This window comes from Peromyscus maniculatus, chromosome 7, assembly GCF_049852395.1.
Source record: "Peromyscus maniculatus bairdii isolate BWxNUB_F1_BW_parent chromosome 7, HU_Pman_BW_mat_3.1, whole genome shotgun sequence".
NCBI classification, from domain to species: Eukaryota; Metazoa; Chordata; class Mammalia; order Rodentia; family Cricetidae; genus Peromyscus; species Peromyscus maniculatus.
In genome coordinates this window covers 104,033,865-104,054,224 of record NC_134858.1, presented here as the reverse complement: position 1 = coordinate 104,054,224, position 20,360 = coordinate 104,033,865, and the positions used below count along the sequence as shown (strand labels likewise).

Below are 20,360 nucleotides of genomic sequence, written 5' to 3'. Positions count from 1 at the left end.
GCCTTACTCCGTAGACTTCCCTTCACCCCTGCCCAAGATGGAGGTTCAGAGACAGTCTAACCCCATCCTGGCAGTCTGGACCTATTCTTCTCTTCTTTCCCTAAGACTTGACTTTCAGGGAGTGATGGAGATAGAAAGGTACCTTCAGTAGGTGAGAGACTCTCACAAACACCTTCATCATCACAGTCATCACAGTAGCTAACACATGGACAAGGGGACACACACACACATAGATATATACACACACACATAGATATACACAGACACACACACAGACACACACACACACACACACACACACACACACACATAGATATACACACACACACTTCTACTCATATATATACCCCACACCCTGGCTTTGAGAAATCAGTCCAGGGCCTTGAACATTCCAGGCAAAGTATTCTGCCATTATGTTCCATCTCAAACACCTAGGATAGCTAACTTTTGTTTTTTTCAAATGTGTACTTTTTTATTTTACGAGTATGTTTTGCTTGCATGTTTGTCTGTGCACCACATGTGTGCAGTGCCCATGGAGGCCAGAAGAGGGTGTTGGATTCTCCCTAGGACTGGAGTTGCAGACTGTCATGACCCACCTTGTGAGTGCTGGGAACTGAACCCATGTCTTCTACAAGACTAGCCCATGCTCTTAACCATTGAGCCATCTTTCCTGTTCTGCAGACTGCCTGCCCGCTTCAGCATCAATGAGGCTTTGTGAATGCTAAGTAAATACTCTGCCACTGTACTACATCCTCTAGGCAGCTGGCTCTACAGTCTTGTGGTACATTTTGTTTGTTTATTTATGAGACAGGTTCTCTTTATGTATTCCTGGCTGGCCCTGAACTTGCTGTGTAGCCCAGGCTGGCCTTGATCTGCAGAAATCCACCTGCCTCTGCCTCTTGAGTGCTGGGATTAAAGGCATGGGCCACCACCATGCCTGGCCACTGTGGTGCCATTTGCTGCAGTATAACATAGCATGACAAGGCCTTAAAAACGTAAACACGTTTGGAGCATCGTGGATCTGGCTAAAATGAAGACTCTGAGGTCAGGTCAGAGTGTGCATTTTAAAAATGAATTGACTAATTATTCTTTGAAAATTTCATCCATGTCCATAATGCTTATCGGTCACTTTTATACCCCCATCACCCCCTGTCACTCCCCTTCCACCTTGATGAACCCATTCTTCTTCCCAACAAGTAACTCTGTGTGTATATGTGTACATGTGTGTGTGTGTGCATATGTGTGTATGTGTGTATGTGTGTACATGTGTGTGCGTGTGCATGTGTGTGTGTGTGAAACACACTGAGTTTAATTAGGGCCGACAGCCTGTGCATGAATAGGGGTTGTTTACTGTGGCAGGGGCAGGAGTCTGTAAAACTAACAAGCTACCAGGTGGTACTAATCCTGCAAGTCTGTGAACTACGCTTTGAATAGAGGGAAGTGTAATATAATATGGCGAGGCATAATATAGTCATAGAATGCTATAGTATGGGGTAATGTATAATACACCATGGCATAGAATCATGTAGAAGGATGTATAATGAAACCATAAACTGTAACATTCCTACAAAAGATACTATGTATATAGGAGATGATTTTGTTATTTCTATCTCCAAATGTATATGTTTTTATATGCACATGATTACATGAATTATCCATTTAATTTTTTGAGACAGGACCTCTGACTGTAGCCCAGGCTAGTCTGGAACTCCTTGTGTAGCCTGGCAGGCACTCGACTTGGTAACTAGCCTTAGCCTTGTGAATGCCGAGATGATGGACATGAGCCACCATACGTGGCTTTGTGCCCTTGAGCACTTTGAAGCTGAAGGGACAAAGGGAAGAAAATCTTGTTTTTTTCTTAGTTATGTACCTGTTAGCAGGGTCATGTGACCTGTCAGCCTTAGCAGGAGGCAGAGCGTGGGCTCTAGACATTTACAAAGCTCTTGGTGCCTTGCTTGATTCTTCAGAATCTGAGAGAGCAAGCAAGTACTTTAAAAAAAAAATCCTTTAATCAGGATGCTTTTCCCAGCGGGAGCAGTGCCACACCTGTCTCACGTGACGTGGCTGTAAGGTGGGGTGACTCCTCTGGGGCGCAATCAACGTTCTTTCTCAGATTTCTCACTCTGTGTACAGTGCTGTTCTAACGTGTTAGATGGTGTCCATGCCTCCAATAGTCACGTGGGCTCCCCTGAGGTAGATGCCATTCTTAGGATACTCAATTCCACGGTGAGAAAAACAGGCGGAGAGTGGTTGTCAGCAAATGGGAAACAGTGGGAGGCAGGGTTTGAATTGCCCCAACCATTTGGTGTCAAAAGACAGACCAAGTGCTGCCTGGCATAGTGGTGCATGCAGGAGAAGGAGGCAGAGGTGGAGGGTGCGGGCAGGATCTGTGAATTCTAGGCCAGCCGTGGCTATATGATGTAACCCTCTCTTCCCACCACCCGCCACTCCCCCGCCCCCCCCCCCCCCAAAAAAAAAAGAAAAAAGAAAAAAGAAAAAAGAAAAAAGGAAGTCAGGTCAGGGTCATTTTGTTTCTAGGCCAACCTCAGCTACACAGAGGGTTCAAGGATAGTCTGGGGACATGTGACACTGTCTCAAAAACAAACATGGAAAGCAAACAGAGGCTGGGGAGTTGACGCAGTCAGTAGAGTGATTCTGTGAAAGCCTGCAGACCTGAGTTCAGACCCGAAGACAAGCATGGTGGTCCGTACTGTAATCCCGGGCTGGGGAGACAGGAACGGGAAGATCCTTGGGGTTTGCTGGCCAGCAAGTCTAGCTGAATCAGTGAGCTCTGGGCTCATCCAGACACCTTTGAGTCTAGCTGAATCAGTGAGCTCTGGGCTCATCCAGACACCTTTGTCTCAAAAAAATAAGGTGGATAATGCTTGAGGGAGACACCCAGGGTCAACCTCTGGACCTCCCTCACCATGCACGCAAACACATGCATATATATATATATATATATATATATATATATATATATATATATATATATACTCTCACACATACACGAATATGTATACACACACACACACACACACACACACACACACACACACACACGCACACACGCACCCACGCACAACCCCCCCCAAACAAACAACAACAAAAGCCCACACAATACTCATTATGTATGCATACAGAGACTCTTCTTGTGCAACTAGGGTCCAAGAGGTGCTCGGCTTTTTTATGGAAGACTCATCTGGGCTCCCTGCATCCTATCAAAGCTTTAACATTTATTTTTGTGAAGTATTAAATTAGTGTCTCTGCTTATGCTGCCTCAAGGTGCCCGTTGCTTGAATTTAGAAATCATTTGAAACAAACAAATGGATGCAATTATTTCAAAGATGGAGGCTGAGGTGTAGCTCAGTGTTAGAGGACACTTGCCCAAAACAAACCAAACCAAACCAGACAAAACAACAACAACAACAAAAAAATCACAAAACAAAACAAAAAAGAAGCAAGGACCGTGGGACAGCCTGCATGTTCAGATTCTCCAGATATTGAAGTCCAGTACTTTATTTCTTTGCAGGTGGACGGTGCCCACTTTTTCTTTCCCTACATTTTGTACCAGGTGGATTAAGGTTCTTGTTCATTCAGTTTTGCCTTTAACTTTTTGATGAAATTGGGCCAGACACTTTAATAACAGCCAGGAACTAATTAATCACAGAATTCTAGAGTCACAAAGCTGGAAAAGACCTTGAAGGCTGCCTGCCAAGATCCAGCTCTCTCCACCAACAGGAAGGAAACTGCGTTTGTCAATTATTGAATAAAACCAGTTGAGAAGGTTCTAGGGGAAATGTTAAGTTAGCAACACAATACTATATCACACTGATAAAGCAAAAGTTCTCTTGTATGAAATTGGGTCTAATGTAGAAATGGGATTTACATCTGTGAAATTGCTATTTTGTGAAACAGAACTAGATTTTAAAACAAAGCAAAATCCAGTTATTTTATATGAAAACAGGAGGAAGACACTTCCACTGTGCTACCAGGAACATACCAGCTAGTGTGGGTATGATCTTCAGGGGCGCCAGAACCTCATGGCCCAGCCCTGGGTCTCAGGGAAATGTTTCATTGGTGAAGGATAACTACATACTTATTCCTCCCCAAATTGTATCACCTAATCTTCAGTTTTAAGTTTTCTAATTCAGAGTCAAGTATTCCAATGTGCGTGTGTGTGTGTGTGTGTGTGTGTGTGTGTGTGTGTGTGTGTGTGTGTGTGTACAACTTACAGCAGTTTGTTCTTCCACTATGTGGATCTTGAACTCAGGTCCTCTGTCTTGACAGCAAGCACCTTTACCCACTGAGCCATCCTGCCAGCCTACAATGTGTGAAGATTTAAGGAAGGAATGCCCACATACTCAGCTTGCCTTGAGTAGTTTTAAGCTATGCATTGCCTCTGCTGAAGTAATTTATAATTTATAGTGCTAGCTCTTCCATGGTTGCTAGCTTATTCACTCATCTACATTCCAACCTAGATGTTATCTGTGAGCATCAATTTTGCATTCTCGATGGAATTTTGTAAATGGGCTTATTATACACTAATTATAGGCTGAAACACCAGTGGACCTTCAAATTCTAGATTAAGCCTCCCTGGAGGGCCTTACATTTCAGGCAGAAGAAACAGAAAACAGAGAATACCATTCAGCTCTGACCTTTTCTAATAGTCTGCCACACCCCCCAAAAAGGCTGATGTATGGACAGTAGGTGAGGAAGAAAACTCCTAGGGTGGAAGGTACAAGTACTGCTGAAAGAGACTCAAGACTTGTTTATAGGCCACCCTTACCTGTCAGACATCCAACGCTTGTCTGTATTAGGTCATGGGATGATAGGTTGACATAGCACCCACTCTTAAGGAACTAAGTAAAGAGTCAATGGACACACAGGACATTAAGTACTTGATTGAGGAGGTGCAGGTAAAAACTGGGGAAATCTTGGAGGAGGGTAAGGCAGGCCTTTGGACTGCTACTTAAAGGACTTGAATATGTCAACCAGCTACATAGGAAAGGACACTCCAGGCCGAGGGACTAAGATCTGCAGTGACAAAGACATGGCATCGCCTATTTTGTATCAGTTGGCTTTTACCACAGTACAGCCTCCATATGTAACCCACCGTTGTTCGGGCTTGGACTTGTGGGAGTTGCCTGGGGGAGCATTCTTTCTGGCTTGGGCACTACCCTCTGCAGCTGCAGGTGATTGATACCACTTTTCCGCTTTCAAAGGATGCGGCGTGGATCTGTCTGTCGGAATTGATATCTCAACCTCTTCAGAGCGAGCTCAGCGGGTTCTTCCAGAGCTGCTGCCCCGGCTGATGCAGCAGCTGGCCTTGCTTTCTAACATCAGCTGTGACACTCCTGGCCAGATGGACCCGAGGTTCCGCTACGTGATTCCAGGCTCCAGTGGCCAGCTTGTCTTTGACTCAGGCTTTGAGAAATACAATGATGAGACCATCCAGAAGTTCTTGATACATCAGGCTTCCGTGAACAACCGTATGGATACAGACTTCCTCCAGTCCCTGGGAGAGACTACCATCCACCTGTCTTTTGCTAAAGTGAAGGTAATGCATGCCTCGGACCCAGTCTATGGAGCCTTGGGGCAGGGTAGAATAAAAAGGTTTTGTAACTGAAGCCAACAGAGCTGACAAGAGGTGGGCTTTCATCCAACGGACATGTCTGTCTTTATTAAGCCCAGGAGGCTCTGTGCTGAACAGTACTAGGAGGAAGCAAAGAATACAGCCCTGCCTTCCAACTGCCCACTGGGGAGTGATCCAAATCCTTCCATGACATAAGTCATCCTTTTGTTTGTTTGTTTGTTTGTGACAAGGTCTCTCTATGAAGCCCAGGTTGGCCTTGAACTCACAGAACTCCACCTGCCTCTCTGCCTTCCCAGTGCTGGGATTAAGGAATGCACCACCTACCCTACCTGCACAATTCTTTCTTAAGACATTTAGAGAATGCTGTAAGATGCTCCCTAGTCTTTTGTATTCACTCATAGCTATTCAGAGTTCAACTATTATTTTTGTAATCATCACCTTGAGCTAGCCCAAGCCCACCCATGAAGCTTCTCTCTTCCTGATGCCCCTTGAACGGTATACTTCAGGTGTAACTAACACTTAGTTTTCCCTACATTCACAATCCAATGTCCCCTGCCTGCCTTCTCTCCTCTTGTTAATGGTACTTTGGTATGTTTTGAATGGATAAAGATGGAGGAGATAATTTTTAAAGTATCTTTAAGTGAAGGGTTTAGACTGTCTCAGCTTTCTCCCCCCCCCCCCATCAGGGTGTGAGGGAGAAGTTGAAATGAAAATAGGGTTGTAAGTTGGTAACAAATGGATAGGTCAAAAGGAATACATTAAATGGCTGGGCACACACACAAATTCACTTGTAATTTTAAGAATTGTGTCGGGGTGGTGGTGGCACAAACCTTTAATCCCAGCACATGGGAAGCAGAGGCAGGCAGATCTCGGAGTTAGAGGCCAGCCTGGTCTACAGAGCTAGTTCTAGGACAGCCAGTCCTACACAGAGAAACCCAGTCTTGAAACCCCCTCCCGCCAAAAAAATTCTGTGTACTTCTTCATTCCCTTTTCTTCTTCCTTCTCTTTTTCCCTCTGTTTTTCCTGCTCTCTTCCCCACCCCACTCCCAGGTCCTTTTAGTGCTTACGGATGGACTTGACGAGGACCCACAGAGGCTGAGGAGAACCTCAGAATTCCTTCGTAGCAGAGGTAAGTGTGCAGGTGCCCTGCCTGGCCTGGCCCCTCCCACCAGGGCCCCTCCCACCAAGGCTGAGCTCCGGAGACGGACTCCAGGAAGCCACCTGCTCTAGTGGATGATAGAGCACATTTCCACCAGGCCGAGGCCCAGTCTCCCTTGTGTGAGTCAGGGGTATGGAGGCATCTCCCCCTCCTAGCATCCCTGATGTCAGAGCTGTTTGGACGGTTTGCAGATGCCACTGTACTCCAGTAGTGTCGTCTCGTATTTTAGGATTCTCAGAAGTCTCTGTGTCTTTTCCTTAAACACTGGAGTCAGCTGGAAGCCGAGCCTTGCTCTTAGCCCCACAATTTTCTCCAATCTTTCCCTCTGCCCTCCTCCACTTTTAAGGGCCGGGGAGCTACTCCAGGTGGCATGCTTGTGAAATTAGAAGATGCCCATCGCCCAGAGCGGATGCAGCCCTGTGCAGGCTGCTGGCTGCATTTCAGAGCTCACTTGCTGCTCAGCTGGATGTCCTAGCGTAGGACAATTTGTTCATTTGCATAAAGTGGCTTTGGCTCTTCTCATTTTGTGTCACATGGAGCAAACGCGGGATGAATGTCCTTGTTCAATATGACTTGTTCAAGCTCCCTTGAGGCGGGATAAAAAGGAAGGGAGAATGCCGGGGACACAGGACAGGGAGGGGGAGGAGAGGCAAGAAGAGAGGTCTCTCATTCTGGAATCTGGTTGAAGCTTCTCACCCCGAGAAAAGCACAACTGACAGCTGCTTGAGGCTTCCCCCCTCCACCCTGTAAACCCACAGTTTTCTAGGAATCTCACCAGAAACCCCATTTCCAGGGAAAGGACGTGTGCTGAACCCCTGGGGCAACCCTAGTGGTTCTGGTTTTCTGGGATTTATCAGATTCTAATTCCATCTATGGCATCTCCAGAACCACCTCAGTTATCCATCTCACTTATCAGAAGAAGCAGGGGCAGAAGAAGATGTTCCTTAGCAATTTTTTGAGATGTAACTTGAGAACCACCAAAATGCATATAATGCTAAGGCTTAGATAATTCATTCTTACTCTCTCAGAGAAGCCTGGACGCATACTTGGGTCTATCTTAATTCCAATTCCTGCTACTCTTTCTTCGGGGGAACCCACCCCAGGATGGACAAATCTTTCTTTTGAGCACCCCTCTTTCTTTTAATCCTCACAATTAAGCCTGTATTAGAATATCTTTAATAAAATCTCCAACTCTGCTTCACAAACAGGCTAGTCCTGCAATTCTTCTCTGTGTTGACAACATGAACCCTGGTTTGGCTTGAGGTTAGGTCCTTGAAAGTTTGGAGGAAGTCCCCAGCTGCTGAGGAAGGCAGTGTGGAGCTATGCGTCAGTCCCCTCATGGGTGACACCTTTGTCCTTCTCCTTTGATGGAATGTATTCAATATATCCTACTGAGGATGATTTTGCCATTGATGTTGGAAAGCATTTTTTTTTTTAATTATTTTTTTAAATGACAGCTTGCTTCTAGATGAACTTACTTCTTTGATTACCCTGGAAGTTTAAACTGTTGCAACTTTTTCCTGGAAGAAATTTGGGAGTGTGTGACAAGAGACTGAAAACTTGTCTAACGCGTTAGTTGCCAAGAACATATTTTTAAGGAGTAAATTGGGAATATGTAGAAGACAGCAGCTTGTTCAGTAGCAAAAAGCCAACTGCGTGTATGCTGAGAGTTTACTGATCAAAATATTAATGGTAATATTGTTATGGAAACAAACATGGCAATTCCTGATTGAATTTCTTTCCTTTTCTCTTCTTTCTTTCTTTCTTTCTTTCTTTCTTTCTTTCTTTCTTTCTTTCTTTCTTTCTTTCTTTCTTTCTTTCTTTCTTTCTTTCTTTCTTTCTCTCTTTCTCTCTCTCTCTTTCCTTCCTTCCTTCCTTCCTTCCTTCCTTCCTTCCTTCCTTCCTTCTTCCTTCCTTCCTTTCTTTTCTCTCTCTCTCTCTCTCTCTCTCTCTCTCTCTCTCTCTCTCTCTCTCTCTCTCTCGACAGGGTTTCTCTGCATAGCCCTTGCTGTCCTGGAACTCACTTGGTTAACCAGGGTAGCCTCGAACTCAGAGATCCAGAGATCCACCTGCCTCTGCCTCCCGAGTGCTGGGATCAAAGGCGTGCACTGCTGCCCACTGATTGAATTTCTTAAACACCCTTGTCCATTTGGTCTCATTGTGTGAACAGACTGATATTTTGACTGATATTTGAGTGCCTGTCTCATTAGTCAGGATAGGCTCTGCCTACACCTACATAACCTCCAAACCTCAGTGGTGTGAGGTGCTCAAATAGATGTACTCAGTGCTTCCTGCTCACAGCTCAAAACCCCTGGCCCTTGTTAACTGCTGTGGCCAGAGAAACAGGGTGGAATTGAACGTTCTTCTGAAGACTTGTTCCTGGGAGTGGCACCTGTCACTCTGTTCACATCTCCTTGGCTGGAACAACTACATTATCACTCTGAATTGAAAATAGTTTTCAAGATAAGGAATTGAGGCTTACTGAAGTTTATAACCTTCTCTAAGAAGTAAAGTCCTGGGGCTGGAGGATGGCTCAGTGGTCAAGACCACTGTTGCTCTTACAGAAGACCTGGACCTGGTTCCCAGCACCCACATGGAGGCCCACAACTATCTGTAACTCCAGTTCCAGGGGATCCTGGAACTTGCTCTTCTGACCTCCGAGGGTACCTGGCATGTATTTGGTGCACAGACATATGTGTAGGCAAAACACTCATACAGAGAAAATAAAAGAAACCCAAAACAAATTTAGAAGTGCGATCTTACCATGCACCCTCAAGAAGGAGACCAGAATATTCATAAACAGTCACACGATTACCATCATTTCCCCCGCCCTCCCCTCCTTTCCTTACCAGGGCCATGTGTACATTAGGCAAGTGCTCCATCATTATGTGACATCCACATCCCTGGACATTATTTATCCATTTTAACTTTTATTTATTTGTATATGTTCATGTGTGTGGGCATTGTCAAGTCCCAAGAAACTTGGGACAAGTCTCACTCAGTACCCGTGGCACTCCTAGCACTTCTCACCCTGCCTCCGACCCTAACCTCGCCAGCCCAGGGCTGGGCTCCCTTCCCCCAGCTTCTGATTCCCGTCTGATCCAGCCGTTGTGGCCACATGCTCCAGTCTTTCCGCTCTTGGCTCCGCTCTTGGATCCTCTCTTGTCCGCTTGCCCTCTCTCCTCATCCTCTCTCCTCTTCCTCTCTTGCTCTCTCCCCCTCTCTCTCCTCTCATGGCCCAGTTCAGTCTGGACCCTCCTAGAAGCCTCTGACTGTTCTCCCTCTCATATCTACAATAAAACCTTTCTCCTCAGCCATGCCTTGGAGTGGCCATGTCCTCATTTTCACTCACACACATGCATGTGTTTATGTGGAGGCATGTCATGGCACATATGTGGAGGGCAGAGGGCCACAGGCAGGAATCAATTCTCTCCTTCCACCATGTGGGTCTGGGGATTGAACGCGGGTTCTTAGACTTGGCAACAAGTGCCTTTATTTACATCTTACCAGTCCCTGGACATAACTTCCAAGAGTCAACTTCAAGGATAGGTTTAGAAGGATCTAAGAATACAGGAAATGTACCCAAGGGCCTGAGAGCTGGCTCAGTGGTAAAGAGCGCCGGCTACTCTTCCAGAGGACTCAAGTTCAATTTCAGGTACCCACATGGCAGCTCACAACCATCTGTAACTCCAGTCCTGGGAGACCTGATACCGACTCTGGTCTCTGTGGGTACTACATGTGGTGCACAGACACGGACTCAGGCAAACACTCACACACATGAAATAAAAATAAATAAAATCTCAAAAATTAAAAAAAGAAAGGCACTCGAGGGAGAGGCAGGATGACCGTTGATAATTTGAGGTTAGCCTGGGCTTTCTTGAGAGCACTGGGCCAGCTTGGGCTACACAGGTAGATTCTGTAGGAAGGAAAGAAAGAAACCCAAACCAAATAAGCCAACAACAGCAACAACAATGAAAAAGAAGGATAGTTAGCCCATGCAGCCCAAGCGGGCCTCCAGCTCCTGATCTTCATGCCTCAGCTTGCATGGTCCGGGGCTGCAGATGTAAGCCTCCCTACCTGGCCTGGGAACTGGTTTTGATTTGAGCAAAATGCGCTTGAGACAAGAAGGACTGAGGGTGTGGTGGTGGTGGATGATGGGTGACCATCTGGGGCCGAGGCAGAGACAGATGATTCTGAAGATAGGTAAGTAACCCTCCCCCCAACCCTCTGATAGGACTCTCCGGACTCCTGCTCATCGGCCTGGAAGGCGTACAGAAGTTAGAAGAGCTACAGGAGCTGGAGTTCGGCAGAGGGTTCGTGTACCGGCAGCCTCTGAGCGTCCATCTGCCGTCCCTCCCCAGGGTCTTACTGAAGCAGCTCGTGAGTCCTCTTCCAAAGTGTCCTTCCCTTGGTCCCAATGATGATAGTGACTTTGAAAAACTTTGGGGGTGGGTGGGGATGTTGCCTGTCTAGTGTGTAGTATGATCCAGGCTGATCCAGAAAGAAAAGGCTGTACATGACACAGGTTCTGTGTTTCAGGACACAATCGTGGAGAGGACATGCTGTCAGGTGTATGCCAAGTGTCATGGAGATGATGGGCCTCGAGGTGATCCTGGGAGTCTTGGGAGGGAGGTAAGACTTCCTGGTGGAGGGAATGCGCACCAAGGCTGACATCCTCACAGCCTTCTTTCTGATTTCACAGTTGTAACAAACCTTTGAGGACCTTGCTGGTTTACATAGTGATCTTGAAGTTCTGAGAGCGGATGCCACTCTCCCTGAAGTGTACAGTGTGAAAAGGCATTTGAGAGAGCTGAGCTCTGGTGTTTACCTGACATCACCATGGTCTATTCTTTCTACCACATAGTGCTGCCTCTTTATGTTGATCTAAAATTATTTTTCATTTTAGTTTTTGTTGCATTTATTGGTGTGTGCATGTTCATATGAACACGTGCAGGCTGTGGTGTTCATATGGAGTCAGAGGACAATCTCTGGCTGTCGGTTCTCTCTTTCCACGATGTGGGTCCCAGGGATCAAATTCAGGTTATAAGTTTTTGTTTGTTTTGTCTTCTTTTTTGAGAAAGGGTCTGGCCTAGAACTTGCTCTGTACACCAGGCTGGCCTTGAACTCTCATAGGTCTGCCTGCCTATTCCTCCCAAGTGCTGGACTTAAAGGGTGTACTTTTATTGGCTGGGCCATCTTGCCGGCCAAGTTGTTTTACCTTTTTTTGTTTGTATGTGTGGGTGTATGTGGAGGCCACCGGTCAACATCTGGAATCTCCCTCAGTGGCAGCTTTCCACTTTAATTTTTGAGACTGTCTTTTGCTGAACCTGGAGCTTACTCATTTGGCTAGGCCAGGCAACTGGCCAGCAAGCTGCAGAGTCCTCCTGTCTCCATCTTCCCAGTGCAGGGATTATAGACACATGCTGTCACACCCAGCTGTGTGGGTGCTGAGGCTCAAAGTCAGGGCCTCAGGCCTGTGGGACAAGTACTTTTTACCTAATGAGCCCTCTCCAAGTACCCCCATATGTTTAGTTGACAAATGTAGTCATAGATCCTGCCTGTGCACAGGGTCTTCACTTACCAAACATTTACCTGGCCAGCATCTTCTTCTTCTTTTTTCCCCTAGCAATAAATACCTTTGCCCCTCCTAACATTCTTCTCACAGCATTAAACTTTGAGAAAAGATAACAGTCATTGGCTTCATGAGGCAGTTGATGTTCATCTTTGTTAACTCTGACTGAACTGACAGGAAAAATTAGTACTTAACACTTTGAAGGAAGAATAGCTCATAGACATGTTCCTCAGGTATTCAGGGCTGGCCAGATTCCAAGGCACACCCAGGAGCAAAGTTCTGTGACAGGTGCATAGCCTCAAATCCAAGTGTGAGGCTGAGCCAAACCCACAACCCTGACATTGTCCTTGAACTCTCTAGGCAGCTAAGGCGACCTTGAGCTGAGGATAATTACAGATGTGTCCCAGGTATGGTGGCACACACCTGTAATTATCCCCAGCTCAGTACCTGGCTGGAAGGAGTTCTTTTTCATTTGAAGATTTAATTTTCTTTTTACTTGTCTGCATGCACCCATGCCTATGTATGGATATATGCAAACAGGTGCTGGTATCTGTGGAGGAGAAGGCATCTGATCCCATCTGTTGTGGGTGTCGGGAACTTGAGTCTTCATCAAGAGTAGCTTGCGCCGGGTGGTGGGGGCGCACGCCTTTAATCCCAGCACTCGGGAGGTAGAGGCAGGCGAATCTCTGTGAGTTTGAGGCCAGCCTGGGCTACCAAGTGAGTTCCAGGAAAGGCGCAAAGCTACACAGAGAAACCCTGTCTCGAAAAACCAAAAAAAAAAAAAAAAAAAAAAAAGAGTAGCTTGCTCTCTTTACTGTGGAGCCATCTCCCCAACCCCTGGCCTGTAATGGCTTTGCAGGTCAGTCCTATCAATCTAAAACAGTGCAAAGTATGCAATGACTTTTTTATTTTTTGTTTTTGTTTTCTGAGATAAGGTCATATGTGGCCCAGCCTGGCCTTGAACTTCTTATGTAGCTGAATATAACCATGATGATTTGATCCTTCTGGCTTAAATCCCAAGTAGTAGGATCAGAGGCATGTACTACTATGTTTAGTCTATGTAGTGTTGGGAATCGAATCAGGGTTTCATGCATGCCAGGAAAGCACTCTGCCAACTGAGTTACACGCCTGTCTCTATACAGACTTGGAAAAAGAAATCGAAGCCAAGGCCTAGTGACAGGCTTGTCTCGCTCATGTTCTTTAATGTTAGACTAGAGGATTGAATTTGGGAACCCCTTACTGTGTGTGTGTGGCAACTAAGAGGCCATGTCTCGAATGCCAGCAATGACATGGTTAGAAAATGTTGATTTCGCTGCTCGGTTAGAATTGTGTAGTGCTTGGTTGTATTGAATTTTACAAATAAAACATGTCTCACTGATCTTATCAGTGGATTTTAGGCTAAATAAACAAATCTACCTTTCAAATGGCAAGCCAGCATTCCTTAGGATGATACGGTTTGTAAACTTGAAACTGAAAAAAAGAAGACTAAATAGTTGAATCAGAAATGAACCTTCCTCATGAGTCATTGGAGGCAGGACCTTTGCAGATGGTGTTCAACAAGGACAGAGACCTGTTTATGAACAGCGCTTTAAAAAAATTTTTTTTTAAATTAGAAACTGGTCTGGATTGCAGTTTTCATGATAGAATGGCTTAAAAATATTTTGAAATCATAACAATAATCTGATGAGCCAAACAAATAATTGTTCATATTCTCCCTGTAATACAGGCTGAGAATCTCCATTTCTGTGTACCTTCTCCACTAGCTAATGGATTTTTCAATAACATATGGACCTAGTGAGACAAGCCTACCTCATAGTAGCAACTGAAACTTTTTGCATAGATTTGAGAAATGATGAAGAATCCAGAGTCCAAGTTACTTATTTGAGTTTCTTGTCTTCTCAGGGAGAGAGGGGTTTGGACGGACTTCCTGGCCACCCTGGTGAAGAGGGTGATTATGTGAGTACTGGGTCTTTCTCCTTCTCCTCTTCCTTCCTCTTCCCCTCTCCCACTTGATAATCATCAGCCACATTGAGGTGATTTGTTTCGATTATTGAGACACCTGTGATTATAACAGGTGTGACCAGGTGAGTTGAAGAGAGACCAAGTCCATTCTTACCACATAATGCAATCATTCAGCTTTCTTGGGTGGCAGTGAAGGGTATGGAGTTATGGCGAACCACTGAAGGTTTGCATAAAACCCTGGATACCTCACGCCACCCCAGGACGTGCTGCGTGAGAAGTATACACCATTTGTTTATCAGCAAGATGAATGTATATCATAGAGAGAACTGTGAGGTAGGAGAGCAGACTGTGGTAGAGACCATCTTCATCTCATCTCAGAAATTCCAGGAGGATTTAAGAATTCCGTGGTTTTCAGGTGAATTTTTTTTTTTTTTTTTTTTTTTTTTTTTTTTTTTTTTTTTTTTTTTTTTTTCGAGACAGGGTTTCTCTGTGTAGCTTTGCGCCTTTCCTGGAACTCACTTGGTAGCCCAGGCTGGCCTCGAACTCACAGAGATCCACCTGGCTCTGCCTCCCGAGTGCTGGGATTAAAGGCGTGCGCCACCACCGCCCGGCTAGGTGAATTTTTTTATCAGCCCTTTGTCCCACGAGCCTGCTTTAACGTTGATTTGCATGTACACCACTGGTTCTCTAGCTTTCTAGTCTCAAGGCTGTGGGTGTTCTGTATTGTGAGGGTGAGTTGAAGTAAGAGGGTCACCACTCCAAGATGAATTTTAGGCTCTCTGCAGCATGGAAGGAACAGTTTTGAGGAACTGTACCTCAAAGAGCCGTGCAGAAGCATATTTATTGATAGTCACACAAAAGTTGTTTTTTGGGTAAAACAAGTTCCTCAGACCAAAGCCCCTGATCTAATCTTTGTGTTCTCTGAAGGAAAACATCACATCCCTGCAACTTAGTCCTTATTGTGTACTGTTTGCAGTGCCTAATAATTCAAGACACTCCAGGTGTGCCAGGATAGTCTTGTGACCAAAGTCATGCAAAGACTGTAAAGCTCCTTCAGAAAAACAACTCTGTAGGACACAGAACAATCACCATTTTCCACAATGATTTCTTCATGATCTAAGTACTTCTAGAAAACAACTGTTTGTTCTGATGTTTACCTGAGGTACAGTGAGAACAACTGCTTCATTCTGATGTTTACCCTAGATACAAAGATTTTCCAAGAGTTCCACTACAAAGACATTGTCCTACTCTTTGTCACCCTGGCTGCATTGAGATTTAATTGACAAACGGAATTGCGTTCCCTAAAATGTGAACCTTGATGGTTTCATATATGTACATGTTGTGAGACCATTATACAATTGAGGCCATTGGCAGGTCGGCCACATTGCAGCCAGCACTTTTTCTGGCACTGTGTGGTAAGAACATTCAGGATCAATCTCCTTAGAGACTTTTAAGTAGCTAATGCTGTGCTGTTCATGCCCAAGACTCACTTAAAATTGAGTTTACATCTTCTCACCAATGGTTCTCCATTCCCTCATCCTTCAGTCTTTATGCTCTTAACAGTTATAGAGGATCTCAAAGACGTGTGTGTGTGTGTGTGTGTGTGTGTGTTTGTTTGTGTGTGTGTGGGAATTGAATGTAGGGCTGTGTTCATAGGCAAGTACTCTACCCCTCATCCTTTCCCAGCTCTGGGTTTTGTTCTTGTGCTATCTACTTTTTTATAAGCTAAAGCTAAGAGAATTTTATTTACCTATTTCATAATGACAAAACCCACTTTGTGTAAATGTACATGGTATATTACTTTATGAAAAAACGAATGTATTTGACAAAAGAAAAAGCATTAGCATGAAAAGAGCAATGTTTTCCATATTTAGCTTTTAGGAGGCAGCTGAATTTACATACGTGCTTCTGTCTTTGCCTGCTCTGGTGCCACTGTCTATGTGGCTCTTCCCTCCACTCATCCTTGGGAAGAATGAGAGTTAAAAACAGCAAATAACACTGGAGTGTTGTTACACCTAAACCGTTGTGTGCCATGAGGAAGGAGAGAGACAACACTTATGGGTTCCAAAGATCTTATTGAATCACCAGTAAGCGGGACACTGATCAATCAGGGCTGCAGGACAAGGACTCGGGAGCCTCGTTTCTCCTGGAAGTCCCAAGCAGGGGCAGAAAGCAGGGTTTATAAGCGCAAAAATCACAAACATTTGTTACTAATGTATAATTACAATTTTCACCAATCAGGAATCAACAATTAGGGACTTCCCTTGTGTGTTCTATCGTTGTCAACCAGCATACTATGCAAAACTTTTAGTCTAACCAACCAGATTCATTTGTTCCTTCTGTGGTCAGGAACAGCCATGATGTTTCTTAAGAGCTAAAGATGCATAATGACTATTTCTTTTTTTTTTTTTTTTTTTTTTTTGGTTTTCCGAGACAGGGTTTCTCTGTGTAGCTTTGCGCCTTTCCTGGAGCTCACTTGGTAGCCCAGGCTGGCCTCGAACTCACAGAGATCCGCCTGGCTCTGCCTCCCGAGTGCTGGGATTAAAGGCGTGCGCCACCACTGCCCGGCTTGCATAATGACTATTTCTATGGTTTAGGGAGGAGGTGGATCAGCCACTGGAAAGTTCTTAGCTCCCCTAGGACTTGGGAACCTGAACTTTCTTTCACCCCACAGGTAAAATGGAGTGCGAAGTCAAAATGGCAGAACTTAGGCCAAGGTGCTTTGCCTGCGCCCTTCAGTATAATCGGGAAAAATAACCTCTGTGAACTATTCTACATCCAAGTACAGATGTTTTCTTTGCTCCACCTATTTTTTTAAAATTTATTTTATTTGTATCAGTGTTTTGCCTGAAGGTGTGTCTATATACTACATACATGCCTGGTACCCATAGAAGCCAGAAAAGGGTGCCAGATCCCCTGGAACTGGAGTTACAGACAGTTGTGAGCAGCCATGTGGGCGTTGAGAACTGAACCTGGGTCCTCTGGAAGAGCAGCCAGCGCTTTTAACCACTGAGCCATCCATCCTGCCCTTCTAGCTGTTATTCTGAACACCTACACTATCTGAATGTAGAAGATAAGCATAAATTAAAGAAAAAAATGTAGCTGCCAAGACGTGTATAAACCTATCTACCATGCAGTTTAGGGAGAATTGCTCAGCCCCCTCCTGCTTTTCCCCCCCACTTCAGTAAGCACAGCCTTACTGAACATGAGTATGAGTTCTTGCTATTTCATTTAGAAACAGCAAAATATTCCTTCTAATATTTTGATGTCTAAAATAACCTGGCTTATTTTTTATACATGCAGCGTGGGTCAGTGAGTGAGCATGTGTATGCCACATGGAGGTCCCTTTCAAGAGTGGGTTCTCTTCTTTCATCCTGTTGAGGCAGGATCTCTCTTGTTTATGCACTGCATACTTCAGCCAACTGGCTTGGGAGCTTCCAGACAGTTCTATCTCTGCCTTCTGTTTTGCACACTGGGATCCCACCACAGCCTCTGGCTTTTTGCAGAGGCACTGGGGACTCAGAGCATCAGCTTTGCATATCAGGTTCCCTTGCCCACAGAGACATCTCTCCAACCTTCTTTTATGTTTCATGAAATGTCTTATAAAAGAAGATGACTTCACTGTGTGCTGTTCTCTGAACAGCTCTTAGTATGTTTTTTTTTCCTTCTAAAAATGGTCAGGTTTTCCTGCTCAGTGCCAGAGATATTTCTGTAGGTAGAGTGCTATGAGAGGTGCCAGCATACATTTGTAGGCTCAAGTGAACATGTCTCGGGAACAGACAACTTATCCTTCCAGATGTCTTCTGCTAGTAACCCATCACACCTCTCCCACCCTCCAACTCAATGGTGTAACCATGAGGACCTGAGTCTGGATCCCACGACTCACATAAAGCTGCATATAGTAGTGTGCACACCCATTCTCCTAGGGCTTAAATGCACCTAAGAACATGAAACCATGTGTCAAACAAAGTGTAAGGCAAATTTGTCTTCTGACTTCCATACCCTGCAATGGGACAGATGTGCTTCACTCACACATAACACACACACACACACACACACACACACACACACACACACACACACCAATATTAATGAACTGCAAAAAATTAGAAAATATCTACCAGTCCTGATGGTATGTACTTATGGTCTCAGTCCTTGGGTGGTGGAGGCAGGAGGATCACAAGTTCAGTGCTAGCCTGGGCTACATAGCAAGACCCTGTTTCAAACAATCACACAAACCAACCAACCCAAAACCTAAGAGACATGCAAAGTTGATTTCCCTAACACTGTAAGGACAATAAGGGAACAATCAGGAGATCGCAACAGAAACAGTTGCTGAAGTGAGGAGGTGACCTTAGGGACAGGAGGGTGTCACTGACAAGAAAATGTTAAACAGTGGTTTATTCTCTGTGAGACCACAGTTGGAGCTGTCTGGAGAAAATGTTAGACTCATTTGAGGTTTGAATTCTAAAGTTGTTTCCTTATTTGGGGCCTCAGCTTGGCCAGATGAGGATGAATTTATAATCTGATGACCTTGTAGGTTACGTCTGGTCAGGTGTTTGAAGATGTAAACTCTAGGGACCGCTGGTGTTCCAGTCCCTTTGGTGGGCATCAGGGATGGTTGGAATTGCTTTGGTGGGCATGGAGATGGTTGCTTGAGTATCTTCTCGTGATTTTCTTCACAGGGACAGAGAGGCCCCCGGGGTCTTCCTGGACTCCGAGGTGAGGAAGGATGCCCAGGTGTGAGAGGTCCTAAGGTGAGCATGTCCTTGAACTTCGAGATCCTTTGCCTTTCATGGTTTTGTCCCTTGAGTTGGAGAAAAAAAATCTTAATTCTTCACCACGGCTATAGAATCTTAAATCCTTAGACTGAAGGTTGGGGAAATAAAACCTATAGAGTTTGCAGAGAGGATCCCAGGAGATCCCAGGAGATCCCAGGAGTGAAGTAATAATGTCAGACAGAGTGACCTAAAAAGAACAACTATCAGATTCCACTCTGTGGAGGAGCAGATCCATAGCCAGGAGCTCTGGTGGTCCGTGTTGAACATGAACCTGAGCCATATTCATTCAGATACGAGGGAGCTGGGGGTTCTACCCTGAATCCCATCAGGAGGAGTTAGGGGCTGATCCTAAGAAGCATTAATTCCCTAATACTTTAGCTTCTCCTGCATTTGGGGAGAGCAGCTCTGGCTCCAGGAGGAAAAAAGACCCTCAAGACAAGAGTTGAGCGTGCTGGTAGTTGGAAGGCAGGCTTGGAACCCTGAATTTCAGCAGCTAAGGGGAGATGAACAAAATACCCCCTTTTAAATGGTTGCTTTAAATGGCCCTGAAGCTTCCAGGATTGGACTATCTCCTTCAATAAGCTCAGAAGAAATATCTCCAACGTAAAAGTCCTAAAGAGAGCTTTCCTAGTCACACTGATTGTGTCCTTCACGTGCCATGAGGTCTTTCAGTGACCCTGTCCTGTTGTTCCCAGAAGCCTCTGCGTGCTTGTGACCAAGTGTATTATAAATATAAGTGACAGGCCACTGCTGCTCCCAGTACCCCTACTATGCAAAGAGTGTCAAGGGGCTGTTTTCACCAGGCACAGGAAGTGGGGGAGGGCAGAGTAACTCTTTGAGACCCAGTACATTTGCTAGAGAGGCACCTTCATTTGATCTAAGAATTACATTTTCTTCAAAGTGAAGTGACATGACTTTGTAAGTGAATCAAGAGTTTAAAAATTCATCAAGCCCAAGTTTTCATCAAACCCAAGTTTTCCTCTCTCTCTCTCTCTCTCTCTCTCTCTCTCTCTCTCTCTCTCTCTCTCTCTCTCTCTCTCTCTCTCTCTCCTTTCTCTCTCCAATACATGGAACTATACCTAGGGTCTCACATGAGCTAAACAAGCACTCTGCCCTGAGCTAGATCCCCATCCCTCAATCCTTTTTATCTTAGTTTTAACGAACACTTCTGAACTGTGTCTATGAATGAATTCAGTGGCTTATTTCAGTAGCTGCACGTAGAATGCACCAGTTGAATCCAAGCTCCTCCCTTTTCTGCTCTGCCCCATTGTTGTGGAATATTTCTTTAAT

At 45.1% G+C, this 20,360-nt stretch overlaps 1 protein-coding gene across 1 annotated transcript in view; it reads left to right on the top strand.

Moving 5' to 3' along the window:
* LOC102910629 (collagen alpha-4(VI) chain-like) overlaps window positions 1-20,360 on the top strand; it is a 105,137-nt gene that overhangs the window by 16,558 nt on the left and 68,219 nt on the right. Inside the window, exons 8-13 of the mRNA XM_042281553.2 lie at window positions 5,226-5,560; window positions 6,647-6,725; window positions 10,990-11,135; window positions 11,295-11,387; window positions 14,230-14,283; window positions 18,975-19,046. Coding sequence (XP_042137487.2) covers window positions 5,226-5,560; window positions 6,647-6,725; window positions 10,990-11,135; window positions 11,295-11,387; window positions 14,230-14,283; window positions 18,975-19,046 — 779 coding nt within the window. The remainder of the gene's footprint in view (window positions 1-5,225; window positions 5,561-6,646; window positions 6,726-10,989; window positions 11,136-11,294; window positions 11,388-14,229; window positions 14,284-18,974; window positions 19,047-20,360) is intronic.